Consider the following 21,525-nt stretch of genomic DNA (forward strand, 5'->3'; position numbering starts at 1 on the left):
GGTCGAACTTGGGTCATGTTTCACGGACCTGGCCCTTTGCAATGTTAAAACCCGACTCGTACCCGATTTTCTGAAATCAAAATCTCAGTTAAACCTCGCCTCAAAATCACCTCAAGCACAGCGGTAGCTGTACTTTCAGCTTCAGGCTTGGAGGGAAGATCGGGTCTGTGAGCTTTACCTCAATGTTGGCCAATGGTTGCCGGAGTTTCAGTGCACCAGTGGCACTTGTGCGCACGTTAGCACTCACCCATGTTGCTCTCAGTGAACACGCCAACAACTACAAGCATGTTAAGGTGGCTTGTTTTTCTCGGAGTTCAAAGAAACGAACTACGTTTGCATGCAAATCCTTGAAACAAGACGTTACCCAACCAACTGCCGTTTCTTCTGTAAATGGGTACCTTCAAATTTTCCAACTTTAATGCCTGAGATTTTGGCCTAATTTTTTATTTTTATTTTCTTTTGCTGAAAGTGAGCATTTTACTAAACTGGTTGAAATTTGGTGCACTTTGATTGGAAATGAAGATGCTGGAATCCAAAGTTTTTAATATTTACTGCTTATATGTTGTTGAGTATCTGCAATTTCGGTATATGGATTGGTTAAAACTTGAAAGTAGATGCTTTAACTAAAACTGAGTGAAACTACATTTCATGAAGTTCGAAGTTATTTATTTTCCTCATTGTTTATGGTTTGAGAATCTCAAAGCATCCTTTTTATTCCCCAATGAGTGCATATCTTATTTCTGCCCTTTTTCGTCCTAACCAATGAGAAACTGTACATTCTTTATGTAGTTACCTTTTTAGTGCCTACTCTTTTGGTTTGCTGACTTTGATAGCATATCTTCTTTCAGCTACCCTGAATATACTCGCTTGCTTCCATGTCCTTCACACAATGGACCACCAAGAGTTGAGCACTTGGTTGTTTCAGAAGGGGGGCTGTTCTAGAATATATCTGTAAAACTCTGGATCTTCCTCCTCAGTGAGTGCTGCTCTTTTGTATTCTCATTGTTTTCAGTTGATGTATGGCATATGATTTCTGTCATTCTCAAGTTCGAGTGATAAATAGAAAAAATTTCATTCTTTGAAGGTTTGTTGCAGATCTCATCCATTTTGGAGCTGTGTATTATGCCCTTGTATGTCCAAAGCCTCCTCCAACCGCAACCCCAGAGCAAATGAGGGTATTTAAAGAAGTTACAGAACCATCAGTACTAAAGAAAAGAGCTTCGATCAAAGGTAAAACTGTAAGAGAAGCGCAGAAAACTTTCCGGATAACACAGGCAGACGAATTTGTTGAAGCTGGAACATACTTACGTGTGCATGTACACCCAAAACGTTTTCCTAGGTAGAACACAATATTTGACAGGTCTATCATCATTTTTAGATGTGAAATTCTTGTTCACATCAGGATTTTGATCAGGTGCTATGAAATTGACTGGAAATCAAGAATTATCGCTGTATCTGAAGAATTTGTGGTTTTGGACAAACCTGCTGGTACAACTGTACGTATCATTACAAAATCATGTGTTTTGTCATATCTTTTTATGGCATTATCAAATATTTTTCTTTTGAATAGTTAATTAGTTGCTTACTACTATGATTTTATGGCAAATTTTTTTCAGGTAGGAGGAACTACAGACAACATTGAAGAAAGTTGTGCAACCTTTGCCACTCGTGCCTTGGGACTTACAACCCCCCTGAATACTACACATCAGATTGATAATTGTACAGAAGGATGGTATGGTATATTATATTAGTTCTTGTCCTGGTTTTTGTTGAGACATAGAGGTTGTGGTATAAATACTATAGTACTAACTCACTTGCAGTGTTGTCTTAGCTAGAACCAAGGAGTATTGCTCAGTTTTTCATGGAAAAATCAGAGTAAGTTTTGCAATACCATACGTTGGCATATATTAGATTGAACTAGGAGGGGGAGGCCAGCTGCTATATAACTATGAATCTGAGTGGTTCCTTATTGCTGCAGTCCAACCCCGAGCTCCATCTTCTTAGGTCATTAAGTATATTTCTCTTTTCTTATACCTAGGAGAAAAAAGTGAAGAAGCTTTACCTTGCTCTTGCTGCTGCTCCTGTGCCAACTGGAATAATTACTCACTACATGCGTCCAATTAATGTGGCTCCTAGACTCATTTCAGAAGGTAATAATCTATTTCTAGCACTGCATTGAAATTAGTTTGGAGTTTGAGTAGTTTCATTTTGAATGCGTCAAGTACTTAAAGTCATTACCTTCTCACCACATTGTTTTGCAAATTATATTTCCTTTTCTATTTTCCTTTTTGGAGCTGAAATGATGACTTCAGTATGTGCTACTTGTATGTAAAATTAGGAAACCATTACTTTCCACAGGCATTTGGTGAGATGATTCACCTAGACAGGCTGTTGTTAAAAACAAGCTTTAGGATTATATTTCATTTTCTTTTATATAGATGTTGTTTAAAAGCTAATTTAAGTACTCATTAATTGCATTGAAACTACACGGAGTATAAAGCTTTCTTTTACTTACTGTAACATTGTGGCTACAACTTCAAAGATATTTTCTTCACAAACTCAATTGATGAAAGATACTTTATGAATGTAACCTGAAAAAGAAAATAAAAATTATACACTATGAGACTTCTATGCTTGATAGGAAACTCCTCCTTCTGGATGATGCTCAAAAAGTTGTGGCATGCAGATTTCATTGAAAGGTGGAGTTTGTGTCAACTTGAGGTCATGGAATGCAAGGAGGTTCCCTGGCCAAATGCTGTCGTTGAAGAGAAATATTGTGTTGAAGACTGTGGGTGGCCTTCAAAAGATTATGCATATGAATGTAAAATCAACCTTTTGACTGGGCGGACTCATCAGGTAAGGAGCAAAAGATTGTACTAATATATGAATTTAATTAGTATCATTTTCTTTTCCCACTCTATTTGGAGCAAGATGTTGACCACTCCCTCAATTTGTTTATCTGAGATCTCTGAGATACTGTCTTCTTAATAGTGGCTTCTGATTGGCCCAAAAAAAGGAAATAAGTTGTGCCTCCTGGATAAAACTACCTTTTGATTTTAAAGAGAGGTCCAGCTGCCTCAAGAGTATATAATACTTCAAAAGGCAGAAATTTCAGTAGTTTCAAGATTGTGGAAAAGTGATATATCAATTAACTGTTCAGAAAACCGTGATTTTTAGGTTCTTTGGCACAAGTGACATATTGCTTGACTCTCTGATGGTTATTGCTTTCTGTTTCATTTAGTTTTGTCATTGACTACTCAAGAATTAAAGATTAAACTTTGGAAATAACTACATTTACGATGCAGGTTCGAGCGCAACTGGCGGCCTGCGGTGCACCTATAGTGGGTGATTCCATGTACATGCCAGCTGCAGTTGCAGAGATGGAAAGTCCTGGACTGAACCCGTTTGGCCAATATAAGAAGCATTATACTACTGAAAATGATAAAGAAACAGCCGTAGCAAAGTGGATTGCACGGCATGGAAAGGAACCTAATGTTGCTATTGGTCTTCAAGCATGTCAGATATCATGGGATGATGGGAAGCACACTTTTGAAGCTAGAGCTCCTTGGTGGAGGTGTCAATAAATTTAGAAAAGGGGGATGCCAATCAATTGCATGGTATGGTCTTTTCTGTTTGCTAGAGTTAGGGTGCTTGTCTGTCTCATATGTTTGATTTCTAAAATTACAAGATAGATTGTACCCGTAATATGTGAACTATATGATTGGGAAGTAATGGCTTTATTGATTGATTAAAAAGATACCTGCTCTTGAGTGCTCACTACATTGATTTTCTTGATCATGCTGTGGCTCTTAAAATTTGCACCGTATGATTGGAAATAAATTTTTTGTACCAAGCCGCTGAGAGTCTTTGAGTTCTCTTGAGAGTGGCATAATCAACATGGTGAAGTCCAAACCGAACAGTATATCCACTAGTCCACTCGAAATTGTCAAGCAATGACCACACGAAGTACCCTCTTACATCTGCTCCTTTCCTGATCATATTATCAAAAATTCAATTAGTTTTCCACCACATTTGAACTGTTTGCAAAACACCACAATGTCACTACCATATATAGAGAAAATTATTGTATCCAATGAGTGTGTGCAGTGATCACGTAATCGGTAATTATGAGAGGAACATTGCATGCTCTCATTTGGTGACAATGATAGCTGAGTGTATCTTGAAGTTCAAGAACTAAATGCAAGACGTCCCATTTGCCTTGGGCAGTTGAGGGCATACCTCATTGCTTCTGCTAGTGCATGCAAGTAGGACCTCATGTACTCCGCTCTCTTGGCATCATTGAGTAATTCTTCATGGGTGGAATTCGAAATCTCAGTCTCACCAAACCCTACAAGACCCAGTCCAATGATATAAGAATCTTTTTCCGGATCCATATTTGACTGGCTGTATTTTGGGGAGGGTAGGGGTCAGTTTTAATCAAATATATGACTTTACACCTTACCATTTTCCGTGATGAAGATTGGTGTATTATTGTATCTGTCTTTTACGTAGGTTACAATGTTGTCCATTCCTTGAGGGTACACATACAGCCAGTCAACGGAAGTCTACATCAACAAAAAGCTTAGGTAACCGTAAATTGCACAAGAAATTAAGTGGTGTTGTGGTGATGATAATAAGATGAGAGATTACATACTGGTTCTCCAAGGAAGACTCCATCTTTTTCTGCGGTTTGCAAAGTGAAACCCTCCGTCCTTGAAGCTCCTGGTCCTGGTTCACATGCAGAAAAGATACAGTCTTTTACGTAAAAGCTGGTATAGTGGTTGATGCCAATGAAGTCTAATCTGTTCTTCCTCAGCATCTCCACATCAGATTCTGAAAATATAGGCAGATCAGCTCCCAGAATCTCATGCATTTCTGCAGGATATCTCCCATGCACAATTGGGTCTAAGAGCCTGCATTGAACATTTTCGTCGTTGTGTGACCATGCTTTAGTATGGATGTATAGCTAGAGAAATATTACATGAGAAACTTCTTATTACCAGTTCATATAGAAAGATTGAGCCCTCTCTGCTGCTAACTTGTCTTCTAAGGAGTTGCTGATGGGTTCAAACCACACAGCATTCATGACCATTCCAATGCTACCTCCTTGTTTTTTCTGAGTGTAAAAGGCATGCATTAGAACAAAGCCGAACCGATTTTACTCACGAATTAATCTTGAACCTACAAGTTTGATGAAGACAGGACATTATTGAAAACCTGGTATTTGGTTCGGTATATATTCACAGCAGCTGCATGGGATAGAATGATGTTATGAGCTGCAATGAAAGGCTCTTTCTCTGAATCCCCTCTAGTACAATTCCCAAATGGGCTAGAGCAACGAGATGGGGGGTAAATCCCTGACCTATAGCCATGAATAACTGCAACATTGGGCTCATTGAAAGTCACCCAGTACTTAACTCTGTCTCCAAAGAATTTGAAACATATATTTGCATAATGTTTGAAATCCTCCCTGCAAAATCAAATTGAATTGCATCCCTTTATAGTTCTTATTAGTGACTTGTTAAGACAGATGGGGGAATCTTGCTACATACTGCACTTTGGGACTTAGCCAAGCTCCATATATGTCTTCAAGTTCTTGAGGAATGTCATAATGAGTCAATGTTACGAACGGCTGGATCCCTAGAACAGGACATGGAGATTATTGAGGAAGGAATTAAATATCTGTCATCTTTGTTCAAGAACTAATGCAGAAACAATGAATTGGATGAACACATAAACATGGAACCAAAGAAGACCTCTGTGCAGAAGAGTGTTGATGAACTTATTATAGTGATCAATGCCGGCTCTATTCACTTCTCCAAATCGTCCTTCTGGTTCAAAGTTGTAATACTAGTGACTTAGAGATGAGAACATAGGATACTATTAATCAAAGTTGACACTTTCTGAAGGAATGAAATAACTTACTGGGTAGAACTCTTGCCCATGATATAGAAAACCGGTAAGTATTGACTCCAATGTAACTCATGAGATCTAAATCTTCCTGTTTTTTCATAGGAATGGCAAAGCAGGACAGGATTATCAGCATATCTAATTTAGATTAGCCATAAAAGTCACACACATTATTGTTTTATCTAGAGCCATGAAAAGTTTCAGTGTCCACACCAATTGTTCAGCTGCTCTAACAATTCAGACTTGGACACGTACACTTCGAATGGTAATGATCTTACTAGCTCAAATCAGTTGATAAACTATCCACCAGAAATTCCCAAAACTCTATACAAATGGAATACAAGCGACAAGAGGTACAGGACAATGAGTCAACTGGGTGGGGTTGATAATCTCGTTATTTCTTTATTTCTGATAATCTATCGTTCCATCATCAGATTCTGAGGGGTGGTCCAGGCTTACAATCAGCTGTCTATATCCAAAACTTGGAAGGATTCAACATATTAACCAACCACCAGCATTTTAGCCATTCCCTCATTTTAATACCATTCATGTATATAGACAAGGAAATTTGGCATGTCTCTTTATGGAACCACATCCATTAGTAGCAAATGGAGTGAAGTAAAACGTAAAAATACACAACACAAGATGGATTCTGTTTCTGTATGTAAAAAAATGAATACTGCAATTGTCTCGGATAAGGTATTGTGCTTGAGCTGGGTTAAAGAATAATTTAGTAGTCCAGCCCCTACAATTAATTTCAAGTTTAACAAAACAGTAAGAAAGATATCAAAGGATTTTAAAGCTATTATTCTTCTTAATTTTTTTTAAGTGGCTTCTGGACTGAATGGATTAATGGAATATTAATAATATGTCTGCATTTTCCATCACCATTGAGAAGAAGTAGATGCAAATAAGGTTTATTCAAGATCAAGAGCCTAGCTAACCAGATAAAGATGGTACTGATCAACAGCAATATCCCCATTAGTTCCATCTGAGATATGACCTGTGAGTGTGACAAGCCAAAATAACTCTACCATTGGATTTGAAAGACAATGGGGGCTTGGGAGTGAGGGAAAGTAAAGCATCAAATTCGAAGGAGTAAAACAGAAGCATTAATCTAACCAGGCTTATGAGTAAAAACATCCCAGTTGTTGAGGCCTTTACCATCATTCAGAAAAGCTCCCTCAAACTGAGAAAAATAATGAAGAAGAAATGAAAATTTATAACTAAAACCAACTGATTCTGTGTGTGTGTAAAGAAGAGTAGGCAAGATACCTGGTAAGAAGAGGATGCAGTTCCAAAGAGGAAGTTGCTTGGGAAAGGGGATGATGAAGCTGAGCTTCCTCTCGAAGATATGTGATTACAAGACACTATGAGAATTGAAAAGCACATCTCAACCACAAGGACAGCATGAAATGCTGAAATTTTTTCCATAACAATGCTTGAAAGTACGAAGGTAGAAATAGTTTTTCGTTCTTTGTTTTTTTTTTTGGGGTGATAAAATGCAACTTATGAAGTTTCACAGAGAAAGAGGTCTATTTAATAACAAGCATTGCCATTTTGATCCAACATCTGTGGCAGACGTGGAATGGAACCAACTAATTGATACTGTTCGATTTGCTAAACAGAAGCATCAGCAATGGTCGGATGGTATATATATATATATATTTATATGCTAACAATGGTCTTTGGAAAGCAAGCAATTGAAATGAAGACAAAAGGAAGAGATGTAGCATTAGCGAGCGAGAATAAACTCAAAATAATCATAATCACGTTGACAAAACCATTAAAAAAGTATAGAAAAGAGATGGCATCATGGGAACATTTGGATGAAGCAGGAGCAATTAAAACATGCATGCACCACAAAAGTCACATCAAAGAGATCTCCCCATCATCCTGCTGTGTTAGCCCATTCCTCTTCTTTATCTGTCAGTTTATCTCTTCACTTGTACTATAGTTTCAGATTCTATCTTGATCTGTATTTGCTATACAAAAAACTAATGACAGATAAAGTTGATCTGTATTTTTTAAAGGGTATAGCCGAGCTGTTATACTCGACCAATAGTATATTTTAACAGCGTAGCCGGGCCGGCTATACTCCATAAATAGAATATTTTAGAAGTAGAGCCGCCCCTGTTTTAACAGTTTAGCCGTGCGGCTATACGCCATACATAGAATATTTTAAAAGTATAGCCGTTCGGCTATAGAATATTTTAAAGTACAGCCGCCCGACTATACTCGATAAATAGTGTATTGTAACAGTATGGCGATACTCCATAAATAGTGTATTTTAAACGTATAACCGTGCGGCTATACTCAATTCAAAAGTGCCAGTTCATATACATCGATTCAAACATTGTTCTTATTTACTACAAAATCTACAATACAATTTTTCCAACCGGTGAACAGAAGGAAACCTACAATACAATTGGCTAATTAAACCATATCCCGAGGAACAGAGCATGATTTTTTTAACCAAGTCCATGGCTATGATCTTGATGATCAGATACCCTGTGTTTTGATTGTTATACACTTTAGTATAGTATTGTCTCTCTTCATCATTCTATATGACTGGGAAGATATACACTAGGACTGGGAAGATGGCTTTATTTTTTGACAGGGAAGATGGCTTTATTTTTTGACAGACACGATATTATAAACCACTCTAATGTACGAGGAGGAGGATCGAACTCTGGTGTAAGGCGGCGCACACACTACTCTAATGGCTTTATTGATTGATTAAAAGGATAGCTGCTGTTGAGTGCTCTCTACATTGATTTTCTTGATCATGCTGTGGCAATTAAAAATTGCACTGTATGATTAGAAATAAATTGTTTGTACCAATCCGCTGAGAGTCTTTTAGTTCTTTTGAGAGTGGCATAATCAACATGGTGAAGTCCAAACCGAACAGTATATCCACTGGTCCACTCGAAATTGTCAAGCAACGACCACACGAAGTACCCTCTTACATCTGCTCCTTTCCTGATATATTATCAAAAATTCAAAAGTTTCCACCACATTTGAACTGTGCGCAAAACACCACAATGTTATTACCATAAAATTATTGGATCCAATAAGTGTATGTGGTGATGACATGATTGATTATTAAGAGAGGAACGTTGCGTCCACTCTTTGGTGACAATGATAGCTGAGTGTAACTTAAAGTCCAAGAACTAAATGCAAGAGGTCCCATATGCCTTGGGCAGATGACGGGGGCATACCTCATTGCTTCTGCTAGTGCATGTAAGTAGGACCTCATGTACTTCACTCTCTTGACATCATTCAGTAATTCTTCATTGGTGGAATTCGAATTATCAGTCTTACCAAACCCTACAAGACGCACTCCAATTATATAAGAATTTTCTGGATCCAATAATTGGGGTTTGGGGGTCATTTTTTAATCAAAGATCTGAGTTTTCACCTTACCATTTTCTGTGATGAAGATTGGTGTATTATTGTATCTGTCTTTTACGTACGTTACAATCTTGTCCATTCCTTGAGGGTAGACATACAGCCAGTCAACCGAAGTCTACATCAACAAAATGTTTGGGTAAATTGCAGAAATTAAGTGTTGTGGTGATGATGACAAGATGAGAAATTACATACTGGTTCTCCAAGGAAGACTCCATCTTTTTCTGCGGTTCGCAAAGCGAAACCCTCCGTCCTTGAAGCTCCTGGTCCCGGTTCACATTCAGAAAAGATACAGTCTTTTATGTAAAAGCTGGTATAGTGGTTGATGCCAATGAAATCTAATCTGTTCTTCCTCAGCATCTCCACATCAGATTCTGAAAATATAGGCAAATCAGCTCCTAGAATCTCCTGCATTTCTGCAGGATATTTCCCATGTACAATTGGGTCTAAGAACCTGCATTGAACATTTTCGTTGTTGTGTGACCATCCTTCAGTATGGATGTATAGCCAGAGAAATATGAGAAAATTCTTACCAGTTCATATAGAAAGATTGAGCCCTCTCAGCTGCTAACTTGTCTTCTAAGGAGTTGCTGATGGGTTCATACCATACGGCATTCATGATCATTCCAATGCTACCTCCTTGTTTTTTCTGAGTGTAAAAGACATGCATTAGAACAAAGCCGAATCAATTCTACTTATGAATCAATCTTAAACCTACAAATTTGACGAAGACAGGACATTGTTAAAAACCTGGTATTGGGTTCGGTATATATTCACAGCAGCTGCATGGGATAGAATGATGTTATGAGCTGCAATGAAAGGCTCCTTCTCTGAATTCCCACTAGTACAATTCCCAAATGGGCTAGAGCAACGAGATGGTGGGTAAACCCCTGACCTATAGCCACGAATAACTACAACATTGGGCTCATTGAAAGTCACCCAGTACTTAACTCTGTCTCCATAGAATTCGAAACATGTATTTGCATAATATTTGAAATCCTCCCTGCAAAACCAAATTAAATTGCATCCCATAGTTCTTGCTTATTAGTAACTTGTTAAGACAGATGGGGAATTTTGCTACATACTGCACTTTGGGGCTTAGCCAAGCTCCGTATCTGTCTTCAAGTTCCTGAGGAATGTCGTAATGAGACAATGTCACGAATGGCTGGATCCCTAGAACAGGACATGGATATTGTTGAGGAGGTACTTAATTATTTGTCATATTTGTTCAAGAACTAGAAGTTATGTGATCAATCAAACTGTGATGATTTTTGACCAAGTAATACAGCAAAAATGAATTGGATGATCACATCAACAATGGTAACAAAGAAGACCTCTGCTCAGAAGAGCGTCGATGAACTTGTTATAGTGGTCAATGCCGGCTCTATTCACTTTTCCAAATCTTCCTTCTGGTTCAAAGTTATAATACAAGTGACTTAGATATGAGAACATTGGATGATATTAATCAAAGTGGACACTCTCTGAAGGAATGAAAATACTTACTGGGTAGAACTCTTGCCCATGATATAGAAAACCGGTAAGAATGGACTCCAATGTAACTCATGAGATCTAAATCTTCCTGATTTTTCATAGGAACGGCAAAGCAGGACAGGATTATCAGCACATCTAATCCAGAAACCAACAATAACAGTCAACACACATTATTGTTTTATCTAGAGCCATGAAAAGTTTCAATGTCCACACCAATTGTTCTGCCGCTCTAAATCCGACTTGTACACATACATATCGAACGGTAATGATCTTACTAGCTCATATCAGTTGATAAACTATCCACCAGAAATTCCCATGAATAATTGGAGGACAATGACAACTGGGGTGGGGTTTATAATCTCATTAGTTTTTCTTTTTTTGGTCTGAGCAAGATTTATTGTTTCATCCTAAGATTCTGAGGGGTGGTCCAGGCTCAATCAGCTGTCTATATCCAAATTTGGAAGGATTTAGAGCATCCACAATCATACTCTCTATTTTTTAGTTAAATTTTAGCTAAAAACATATAAAAATTATTTTAGGAGCTCCTTATAAAATTTAAACTCCACTAGTTTTGGAAGTCATAAATGCTATAACTCTTTTTTAATTGGTTCATCTCTATTAAAAAAATAAAATAAAATAATTAACATTAATTAAAGATTTGAAATACTCATTAAATAAAGCAGCATTAAATTATAAGGAACTACTAGAAGTCTTTTCTCTATCCTCATATTTATGAGTTCTAGAGGTCTCCCTATTTTAGGAGGTGGATAGGAAGCATGGTTGGAGTTGTATTTTTCCAAATCATCTCTAAAATTTGTCTAAAGAAGTGGTTTAGGGGGCCCATTGTGAATGTTCTTAACATATTAACCGCTAGTATTTAGTCATTCCCACATTTGATACCATTCATGTATATAGACAAGGAAATTTGGCATCTCTTTATGAGACCAGCTCCTTGGTAAGCCCTTAGTTGCCTAGTGAAGAAAAAGGGAAAATACACATGATAGACTCTGTTTCTGTATGTAAAAGAACGAAAACTGCAATTGTTTAAAGAATCTGGGGTGCAAATCCAACTCAGATAAAGTCTTGTGCTTGAGCTGGGTTAAAGAAGGATATTAGAGAATTCCAGCCCCACAATTTCCAAGTTTAACAAAACAGTAAGAAGGATAAGCAATTCTTCTTATTAATGACAACTGTAAAAAGAAAAGAAAAAAGTAAAAAAGGGATTAATGGACATGCAATCATCATTGAGAAGAAGCAGATGCAAATAAGGTTTATTCAAGAGCCTAGCTCACCAGATAAAGATGGTACTGATCAACAGCAATATCTCCATTAGTTCCATCTGAGATATGACCTGTGAGTGTGACAAGCCAAAATAACTCTCCCATTGGATTTGAAAGACAATGGGGCCTTCGGAGTGAGGGAAAGTAAAGCATCAAATTCAAAGGAGTAAAACACAAGCATTAATGTTAATCTAACCAGGCTTATGAGTAAAAACATCCCAGTTGTTGAGGCCTTTACCATCAGTCAGAAAAGCTCCCTCAAACTGAGAAAAAGAAAGAAGAAGAAACGACAATATATAACTAAAACAAACTGATTCTCTGTGTGTGTGTGTGTGTGTGAGCGCGCTTGCCCACGTGTACATATATAAGAAGAGAAGGCAAGATACCTGGTAAGAAGAGGATGCAGTTCCAAAGAGGAAATTGCTTGGGAAAGGGGATGATGAAGCTGAGCTTCCTTTCAAAGATATGTGATTATGAGATTCTATGAGAACTGAAAAGCACATCTCAACCACAAGGACAGCATGAAGTGCTGACAAATTCTCCATAACAATGCTTAAAAGGATGAAGTATGAATGAATTAGTTTAGTCTTTTTTCTTCTCTTTTTTTGATCAAACTGAAACTTATGAAGTTCACAGAGAAAGAAGCCTATTTAATAATAAGCATTAACCTTTTGATGCAACATCTGTGTCAGGCATGGGACCAACTAACTGACAAGCCCCCATTATTGGTCGATTTGCTAGCAGTAATCAGAAGCATCAGCAAACAGTCTTTGGAAAACAAGGAATTGAAATGAAGACCAAGGAAGAGATGTGACATTTTAGCCAGCGAGAAAAAACTCAAAATCATAATCACGTTGACAAAACCTAAGTATAGAAAAAGGACGCGTCTCCAATTGTACGCAGGAAATTCGAAACATGTACAGTACCACAAAGTCACATGATTTTGATGGATCACCATTCTCCAACGTCTGGCCGCCAAACCAATCATATGACTCGAAATGGTTAAATATCTAGGAAACTGTTTTACTCTCAAAATCATTAGGACATGGTGAACATTGACACTTAAATTCTATGTAACAAAACAGTGGATGGGCTGATAGCATTTGGAGTTGGGGCTGTTTTTCGAATCAAAATATCTTTCTTTGTTTCTACTTTTTGCTGGTTAAGAATACTTGTGCTATGTTCTTTTTTATTTTTAATTTTTTTTTAATTTTATGTTTTGTTTGTTTAATGTTAAACTATTTTAAATTAATCTAATTTGTGAGAACGGAAAACTTGAACTTAATTACAAGAAAACACACTCATGCCTTAACTAACCGGCCTAACCCGTCTCAAGTTTGTTAAATGAAGTTTAAAGTTGATCTTTGTCTACCCAAAAAAGAAGTTGAGCTTGTGTCAATGTACTTTGTCAGGACTTGGGCCTGATATACAAGTCTAATATGACACAGACCACTGTGGCAGTTTTAACGGGCCAAGTTCATTCATCGATTTTAGTGTACCAAAAGAAATTGGGAATTGCAACTGGAATTCCAAGTATTATTCTGCCGCAAAAAGGTCAAAGGCCTCAACAAACATTGTTGTTATTTACTACAAAATCTACAATACAATTTCTCTCAACCGGTGAACAGAAGGAAACCTACTATCTAATTAAACCATATCCCGGGGAACAGAGCATGATTTTTTAAACCAAGTCCATGGGTCCATGACTATGATCTTGATTACCCAAAAACAATGAAGTTCAATTGAACATACTCAAATACCCTATGGTTAGATTGTTAAAACACTTCAGTATCTCGTCTCTCTTCATCATCTATGTTTCAAGCAACTTGGCATCTTTAAATTCCTCAATGCTTGCCCTGCACCCAAAGTTAATAGGAAATTGTCAGCCAAACGGAGCCATAACTACATTGAAAGTCCCAACATTCAAAAGGGTAGTCAAGCACGCTATAAGAACTTTGAAGATGGTAATTTTACTAGGTGGTTTAAATTAAACATCAAACTTTATAATCATCCATATTAAATGAAAGTGTCACTGTTGTTCATTGTATGTCTGTGTATAACTTGGGGTGGTCTGCACATGCCATTGTGATCTAACCATGCCTTGAAAAAGGCAAAACAACAAAAAACAAAAACCAAAAAAACTAAGGAAAGATTGCCCCCTTTTTGTTTAGTGGCCCTTGAAGAATAGAAGGCCACCTTCTGGTGTTTCTTTTGTCACCATTTGGACAAGTGGCACGAAGTATGCAGAATAAAAACAATGCACAAACTTTGTCCCAAACTTTGTACCCATTGGGCCTGCGTGCCCTTGTGGTTTTTGCTCGTAGTTTTCCTCTTTTTGCATAAAAAAAAAATTGCAGCTTATGAAGTGATGCTACATGGTTATGCACTTTGATCATCCATGAGGTGGCAATTGAGGTGACTTCCAGTTGAGCAATTGTTATGCACTTTGATACCAATTATTAGGGGCTTATGTGACCAGATAACAGCTATCAGATATCATCTCCAACTTAACTACTCAATGCGTATGGATGAGGAACACAAAGTGTCCCAATCTTAATATTTCCCATATTTCATGGTTTTAAATCCAATGTGAAACTAATTATGTTATCTGCAATTCCTAAAAAAACACTTATATAAGAAGGTGACGAACATACCTGTGAGTAGAGGAAGGTGCCAAGGATTGCAATGGCTGCTCCAAGTGCATTGACGGGTTGAACAGGTGTGTGGAAGATAATGATGGAGGAGACTATGACGGATATCCGCTTCATTGTGTTCCCGATGCTGAATGTTAAGGGAGATATCTGATCTAATGACATGTACGAAACCTGATTATACAAGTGATAGAAGATACTCTGGGCTGCCACCCACCTGTTTAGATATGGATGTACAGATTTCATAAGTAAAACGGTTTAGGAGAAAGGGAGTGAATGTTTTAAACAAGCACTAAATAATCTTTTCAAGGCTTCAGGATCAAAATTAGCAGATGTTCTATACAATTTACTGCAGCAACTAAGTGGACAAAAACAATCACCTGATTCACTTAGCCAGGTTGGGTAGATTTGTCTCACTAAACCTTAAAGAAAGAAATTCTGAAACCCAATTGTGCAGATGATACCATCTTATTTTCAACTCTTCCACAGGTAGAAATTATATGCTTTTCTGATAGAATATTTTGAGAAACTGAAGTCCAACTTCATTGTCTAGAATTATACTCCTCTATATCTATAACCATGCAAGATATCTCTTTTACATTCAACTCTACAGTTAATTGCTGAAAATGATCAAACATATCGAAGCTACCAAATCAGCAATTATAAGTCCAATACCATGGACAAACAATAGAACAGAAAAGGCAGCAATTTTACAGACTGTTGCAGGTAATTGAAAATTACCAGACAAAATTGGGACCAATTTGTGCAAGAGCTGTGTTCCATCCAGCGGCCCACACCTTGGGGCCCTCCACGGCAATGGCAAATGGTATTAGGATCAGTAGAGACAACATAGACAGACAAGCATAGTAGTTCATACCACTGACAGACTTCCCCTTCATCCCTTTCTTCGAAAATATGTTTCTGAACACGAATGCCAGGTTCGATATCATAGCCCCCATGAACCCTGATGCAGCATAATTTAGTACTCGGAACAATTAACACCCACCAAAACTCTAAAACCATAACCACTAACACCCTTCAAAATTGTAGAATCAAAATATGGAATTTAAAAAGTTTTCTAACCAATCATGTTGAAATTGAGCTCGGTTATGGCAGCAAGCGCACATCCTCCAATAATTGGAAAGAGAGAGAGGTAAACCGACAGAGGAAAGGATTCACCTAACAAGAACCGTGAAACCAATACACTGAAGGCAGGCTCACTGCTCTTGATGATGTGGGTAAACGAAACCGCAACCTTTGCCATACTCACAGTCGCTGCTACATGCCCAATTGTATGTGCCACCGCAACCTGCACACACATAACCAACCAATGTAAATAAGAAATCAGAATTCCAAAACCCAAGTGCCATGTTTGGCTGCAAAGGAAAAACCATAAAAAGAAACAGTCTTTGAGGATACAGAGCAAACTGTAAGGATCTGAAAAAGCACCATAATTTTGCTTACCGGAAATAGAGTCTTCCAGAAATCTAAATCAGTTTTTGGGGCCTCAGCGATCCTGGTGGCCCAAGAAATGAGCATCATGAGCGACCCAGTTGCGAGTGAGAGAGTGGAGGTGAGCCATGGATAAGGAAACACATTCAAAACCTTCTTGTTGTAGATATTGAACACCACATTCAAAGCCCACCAGGTAGCAAAGTATATACCAATTTTGAACCTCTGAGAGGCCGCCTGCTGGTCCGGCAATTCAATGTTGATCTTCAAAGGTCTTGACTTGTCTGCCTCATAGGCCTTGCACTCTGTAACTCGCTGGGTTTTGCTCACCAATGCGAAACTCTCGGTAGAAGAAATGTAAAGGGGTTTGAATGAAGAAGAGAGTGAGTGGTTCACACTCTGTTGGACATTCTGAAAACTGGGTAGTGAAAACGACTGAGCCTTTATCGAACACCTCTGGTTCAAAAACTCTGAGGACGTGAAAGTCGAGGTTCTGAGCTTTACTGAAGAGATCTGCATGTTGGGTTTATGTTGAACCAAACCAGAATGGAGAGTTTTATTAATAGAGTTTGAGGTTCAGATTCAAAAAAGGAAAAAAAGTTTCTCGGGATTGCTCGGTGGATTATAAAACTAATGAACGATTGTTTTATAAGTTTTTGAGGGAAAAGGGGTTGGTGGGCTTGGAGAGAAGGTAGGGTGAGAAAACCGAAGAGAAAGAGAGGGAAAATGTGGGTGATGAAGGAAAGCTTTGAAACGGTCTTTCCTGGGTATAAGAGAGAGGCAGGGGAAGAGGGGTTTATATATGAGTTGGGGGAATGAGGAGGTGAGTGGAATTTTGACCATCCAGTACGCGAGTTTTTGGGTTGTTTCACACCGGTGTTTGGGTGGTGACAAACTACAAGATAGATCTTTTTCTTAATTACTAAAAAATCCTTTAATTAAATAAAGAAACTAAAAAAGATTTTAAATTTTTTTTAGTATATGCTATATAGTCAGGGAGGAAGATTTCTCATACACACACATGACTATTGTGTCATGAAATTGAACACTAGTCAAATCAATGCCCTTCCCTGCTAACTAGACCCCGTTAGCAAGAAACTAAGATTTAGAATAAAGGCATAAAGTTTCGTGATTTTAGGAGCCAACAGAAATAAGTTTGTGTTATTGTTTACTTCTAATTAGTGGAATTTTTTTCTGTATTTGAAACAGAATTCTGAGAAATTTCCTCCAAAGTCTGAGCCTCAGACTAAGAATTTAGAATATGCTCTTCAACTATTCTTTCATCACTTTTTTTTTTCTTCCATTAAACTTGATAAAAACTTGTATTGATTGAGTCAGGGTTGTCGGCAAGGAAATATACTTCACTTTGATCTTTCCCCCCTCCTTTGTTTCCCACAAAAATCTCAGCCATCATTATTTGGAAATGCAGATCTCACTCATAAAATTCCAATAACTAATAAAAACAAAACTGCCCCTGTTTTTCTAATTCACCAACTTCCATTCAAGCCACCTACCTAAACACACCTGTTCTCCAGCTGCTGCCAATTCTAGACCGCAAACTCACGCCACGTTCCAACTCTGCATATGTAAACGACGAACACTCTGAGTTGAATGATTGACAATAAGAAACGAAGTCTGATTGAGAACGACAGACCTGGGGCCTTGTTGTTGAGGGGTACTTTAAGCATGCATCTTAAATCCAACTTGTTCTTTCAGTGCATGATGATGATGTTGATTTCCGATGTTTCCTTTGCGACACATTTTAATTTTGGACGATCGAAATTTGTTTCAATTGAAAGGTATTTATTGACGGCTGATAATAGATGTTACTAAGTTGGCCTAGTTGGGTCTGTCTGGCTGATAATAACAGAGGTTTTGTTTGCATTAAGGAATGGGGTCTTTATCTGACCCTGGACCGAAGCTGTAATTTGTACGAGTTTTTGGTCGTGGTCGTTTTTATGTTTGGCGGGATACATACATGGTACACTGCTTTACTGCACGTGACTTTAATGCAGGTGCACGTGACTTTAGTGCAGGTGCTTGCTGAAGGTTCATGGCATCTAACATTCACAAGATTGTATAATTGGCTGCCCTGGCCATAACATGATGTTACATACTTTGGATGATAAAAGGTTTATAAATTAGTTAGTTATGAATTAGTCAGGCAAGCAAAGGCAATCAGATGGCCAGAAAGTAACCCTTGACCATTGGTTATGATCTGAAGACTTGCTATTGACTGTTTTGCCAAAATGTGCATGTGCCAAGTGTTTCTGCAAATAGTTTAGCAACCAAATAACACAGAAGGTCATTGCAAGTCAGCAGCTTTAAAAAGAAGCTAAAGTCTAGAGTATAATTAAAAACTTGGGCTCAAACAAGAACAACTTCACAGCTTTCTGGTCCTTTGGCAAGATTTGATAACTGTTTGGCAATTTCCGTTTTCTTCTCTGGTCCCCCTTGAAATTCCGTGGAGCAAGCTAGAAGCATATTCTCTAAGACCATTGCATTCTTTAGCAAAATCTCCAATGCATTAAGCTCATTCTGATCTCCGGAAAAATCACCAACTTCAATCATTTTAAGATGTGACAAGAAACATGGAGGCAGTGGCTCCAACACCCCACCATCTTCTACACGATCCGAGGACAGGCCAATCCCCTAAACCATCGAAACTTAGCCATTTTAACAACATTGCACAAAAACACCACACAAGAGAAAACCTTACTAGTTCTTATGAAGTTACCTCAACGAATACCAAAGTTTCAAGACAAGAACAGTACTGGAGCATCGTCAACAGTGCTTTATTATCAATATATACTGAGTCTTCCAGTACCAAAGTGGTCAGATCGTTGAACAAGGGCATCTGGGCAACAAGTTCTGGTGCATTACTTAGAATCACCTAAGAATAGGATGAAGTCGATCATCAAGACTGAGTGATTTTAGGCAAGCTACTCATGGCACAAACTGCTAATGCAATATATGCAATTTGTAAACAGATATTGATACATCAAATTAACAAATGTAATCAATAAAAGAGAAGAAATCATACCTCAAAGGCATTCGAATCAGAGAAAACTAATTCCTTCACACTAGAGAGCCCTCTAAGGAGCTTATACAAGCGGTAAGCAGTGGGTCTCAATTTCTTAGTAAAATTATAAGAAAGATGAATCTCAGCTTCATTAGGTGAGGACGAGTCATAAAAGCAGTATTCATTTAGGAGCTTGCCCCTGTAATAAAAATATGTCAGACTAACTCCAAATATCATAATCTGACAACCATCTGAACCTCTGGAAAGTTGCGGATCTAATTCAGTTATAGTCAATCTCAAAAGCTGTGGAGCACAAATACTCACAAACTTGAGATTCATCCATTTGCATTCTTCTATAGATAATTCCTCAAGGACTGGACACCCAGAAAACAGCTGCTGCGTTGAGTCATCAGAAAACACAATGGACCTAAGAGACAAGGTCCTTAGACTTGAGAAACAAACAGTAGAAGGAGCCTTGAAAAGGAAAGGAATATCTAGTTCTGCGGCCACCAGTGTTGTAGAAGTAAATAAGGAGTGAGGCAAGTAAAATGGTTCTTGGAGGCTATGCAGGTAGAGATAAAGCTTTTTAACATTGCGCCTTACTGTGGCATCAATCCATGCATTAACACGACATGCATCATCTAGCACTGGAAACGTAAGATCGAACGTTTCTATATCAGCAGGACCACGAAGAAGAAGTGCTCTTTCCACAATATTCACCAGGGGAGATCTTGCAGCAAACAGCCCTTTATAAAAGTTAAGATTGGGAATTGATGTCCATAAGTATTCCCATCTTTTAGACAGTATGCTTGTTCTGATTGCATCTTTTGTTTCAAGCAGGGAGATAATTTTTTGAATAACCACATCAGGCAAATTACTTAAACTCTTGCAGCTTCCTTCCACCTCTTCTCCTCCATCCAATTTCTGCCTTTTGGGGTTTAGAATTAAAGAGCTTGCATCCATAGTTCAGATAGTTTCCCTATTATACCAAATGATCTGTCAGTTCAGAAATAACTTCAAACCTTCTTAATTAACAGTGAGGTGCGAACATTCAGTTAAAAAGGTGGAATGCAGCAAAGGACCTATATCTTTCATGATTTTATTACACTTTAACAATGATTTACAGAAATACCGCCGTCCAAAAGTTATTTCTCAAAATATGGACAATTACTAGAGCACAACAATTCCAAGTAAAACCAGTCCCCTCCTTTTGGAATTTATCCACAGTTCTATTTACTTCCTGTTCTCTTCTGTTAAGTAGAGTAAAATATTTCTTTTCAAAAAATTTAACCTGTGCTTCCAATTAAGTCATTCCAGATCAATTTTAGCCTTTGGAACAGACAAAAGTAGACACACTTCAACCATAAACAAAAGCTGAATGAAAAAAAGGACTATCCATAAAAATAAACTACAGAGATGGGCATGAATCCCTGAATTCACCAGCAACTATATCAAATTGTTCGTATATTATACAACTATACCCAATTCTATTTTCCCCACAGCTTTCTCAGCAACCAAACAGAAGGTAAAGATTGGAAACGAAGAATACCTCTAAATCCAGTCCGAAAATGAAGCAATTCGGCGCAATATCAAAACCCGGGGTTCCAAAAACCAACAATAACAGATTCAGTTCGATAAACCTTCACAAATGTAGAGATTAAAAAAGGCAAAGATATTACTTAATTACAAAAAAGAAAACCATTTTGTGCAGTATCGCCGGTTGGCTCCGGCTATACTTATAAAATATTAGAATATATTTAAATCGTATAGCCGGTCGGCTATACGTTTAGAAAGCGTATAGCCGAACGGCTATACATTTAGAACATTCGTATATATTAAAATAGTACTGCCGTGCGGCTATACTATTTAAATATTAATATATTTTAATAGTATAACCGCACGGCTATACTCTTTTAATATATTCGAATATTTAAAGCGTATGGCCGTGCGGCTATACTCTTTAAATATATTCGGCTATACTTATAAAATATTCGAAGATATTTAAATAGTATATATTAAAATTGTACAGCCGTTCGGCTATACTATTTAAATATTAATATATTAGGCTACACGTATAAAATATTCTAATATATTTAAAAAGTATAGCCGCACGGCGATACTATTTAAGTATTAGTATGAAATGCATGACACACCACATCACATGAGACTCTCAGAGAGATAAATTCTGCAGACTTTCTACAGACTTCCACACACGACTTGATCTTTCCCTCAGTTATAATCCATTTGGATGCAAAAACATTCATCAAGAACGAAGAAGAGGCAAAATATTCTTATGAGAAACAAACCC

At 37.7% G+C, this 21,525-nt stretch overlaps 5 protein-coding genes across 12 annotated transcripts; 1 reads left to right on the forward strand and 4 right to left on the reverse strand.

Moving 5' to 3' along the window:
• The first annotated feature begins 92 nt into the window (after positions 1–92).
• Positions 93–3,755, forward strand: LOC103324507 (Pseudouridine synthase family protein). The gene is given in 10 exon segments (XM_008226574.2): positions 93–394; positions 849–931; positions 934–976; positions 1,085–1,339; positions 1,415–1,496; positions 1,617–1,732; positions 1,821–1,875; positions 2,039–2,150; positions 2,687–2,856; positions 3,306–3,755. Coding segments are annotated over 10 exon segments (1,407 nt in total). The 5' UTR covers positions 93–182; the 3' UTR covers positions 3,585–3,755.
• Positions 3,722–7,523, reverse strand: BGLU47 (beta-glucosidase 47). 2 transcript variants are annotated; one of them, XM_089047723.1, is made up of 12 exons: positions 7,186–7,523; positions 7,033–7,099; positions 6,855–6,913; positions 5,926–6,001; positions 5,757–5,828; positions 5,553–5,640; positions 5,218–5,470; positions 5,001–5,116; positions 4,655–4,913; positions 4,463–4,565; positions 4,240–4,348; positions 3,722–3,991 (listed from the first exon to the last, which is right to left on the reverse strand). In XM_089047723.1, the coding sequence occupies exons 1-12, from the start codon at positions 7,342–7,344 to the stop codon at positions 3,796–3,798; spliced, it is 1,557 nt and encodes a 518-aa protein (XP_088903849.1). In that variant the 5' UTR covers positions 7,345–7,523; the 3' UTR covers positions 3,722–3,795. The 2 variants fall into 2 exon arrangements, with proteins under 2 accessions (XP_088903849.1, XP_008224798.1); XM_008226576.2 differs by having other exon boundaries at positions 5,757–5,831.
• Positions 7,524–8,250: 727 nt separating this feature from the next.
• On the reverse strand, positions 8,251–12,855 carry LOC103324510 (beta-glucosidase 45-like). Of its 7 annotated transcripts, none has more exons than XM_089047719.1 (12): positions 12,479–12,855; positions 12,289–12,355; positions 12,105–12,163; positions 10,825–10,900; positions 10,656–10,727; positions 10,407–10,494; positions 10,072–10,324; positions 9,855–9,970; positions 9,517–9,775; positions 9,337–9,439; positions 9,132–9,240; positions 8,251–8,892 (listed from the first exon to the last, which is right to left on the reverse strand). In XM_089047719.1, the coding sequence occupies exons 1-12, from the start codon at positions 12,635–12,637 to the stop codon at positions 8,697–8,699; spliced, it is 1,557 nt and encodes a 518-aa protein (XP_088903845.1). In that variant the 5' UTR covers positions 12,638–12,855; the 3' UTR covers positions 8,251–8,696. The 7 variants fall into 7 exon arrangements, 5 of the variants coding, with proteins under 5 accessions (XP_088903845.1, XP_088903844.1, XP_088903848.1 ...); XM_089047718.1 differs by having other exon boundaries at positions 10,656–10,730; positions 12,479–12,850; XM_089047720.1 differs by having other exon boundaries at positions 8,598–8,935; positions 10,656–10,730; positions 12,479–12,850.
• Positions 12,856–13,607: 752 nt separating this feature from the next.
• Positions 13,608–16,972, reverse strand: GPT2 (glucose-6-phosphate/phosphate translocator 2). The gene is made up of 5 exons (XM_008226573.3): positions 16,208–16,972; positions 15,827–16,052; positions 15,485–15,707; positions 14,747–14,960; positions 13,608–13,948 (listed from the first exon to the last, which is right to left on the reverse strand). The coding sequence occupies exons 1-5, from the start codon at positions 16,712–16,714 to the stop codon at positions 13,937–13,939; spliced, it is 1,182 nt and encodes a 393-aa protein (XP_008224795.2). The 5' UTR covers positions 16,715–16,972; the 3' UTR covers positions 13,608–13,936.
• A 1,406-nt stretch (positions 16,973–18,378) lies between these two features.
• On the reverse strand, positions 18,379–20,935 carry LOC103324505 (F-box/LRR-repeat protein At3g26922-like). The gene is made up of 4 exons (XM_008226572.3): positions 20,767–20,935; positions 19,239–20,196; positions 18,933–19,088; positions 18,379–18,847 (listed from the first exon to the last, which is right to left on the reverse strand). The coding sequence occupies exons 2-4, from the start codon at positions 20,178–20,180 to the stop codon at positions 18,563–18,565; spliced, it is 1,383 nt and encodes a 460-aa protein (XP_008224794.2). The 5' UTR covers positions 20,181–20,196; positions 20,767–20,935; the 3' UTR covers positions 18,379–18,562.
• Between the last annotated feature and the right edge of the window lie 590 nt (positions 20,936–21,525).

This window comes from Prunus mume, linkage group LG3, assembly GCF_029339155.1.
Source record: "Prunus mume cultivar Tortuosa linkage group LG3, ASM2933915v1, whole genome shotgun sequence".
NCBI lineage: Eukaryota > Viridiplantae > Streptophyta > Magnoliopsida > Rosales > Rosaceae > Prunus > Prunus mume.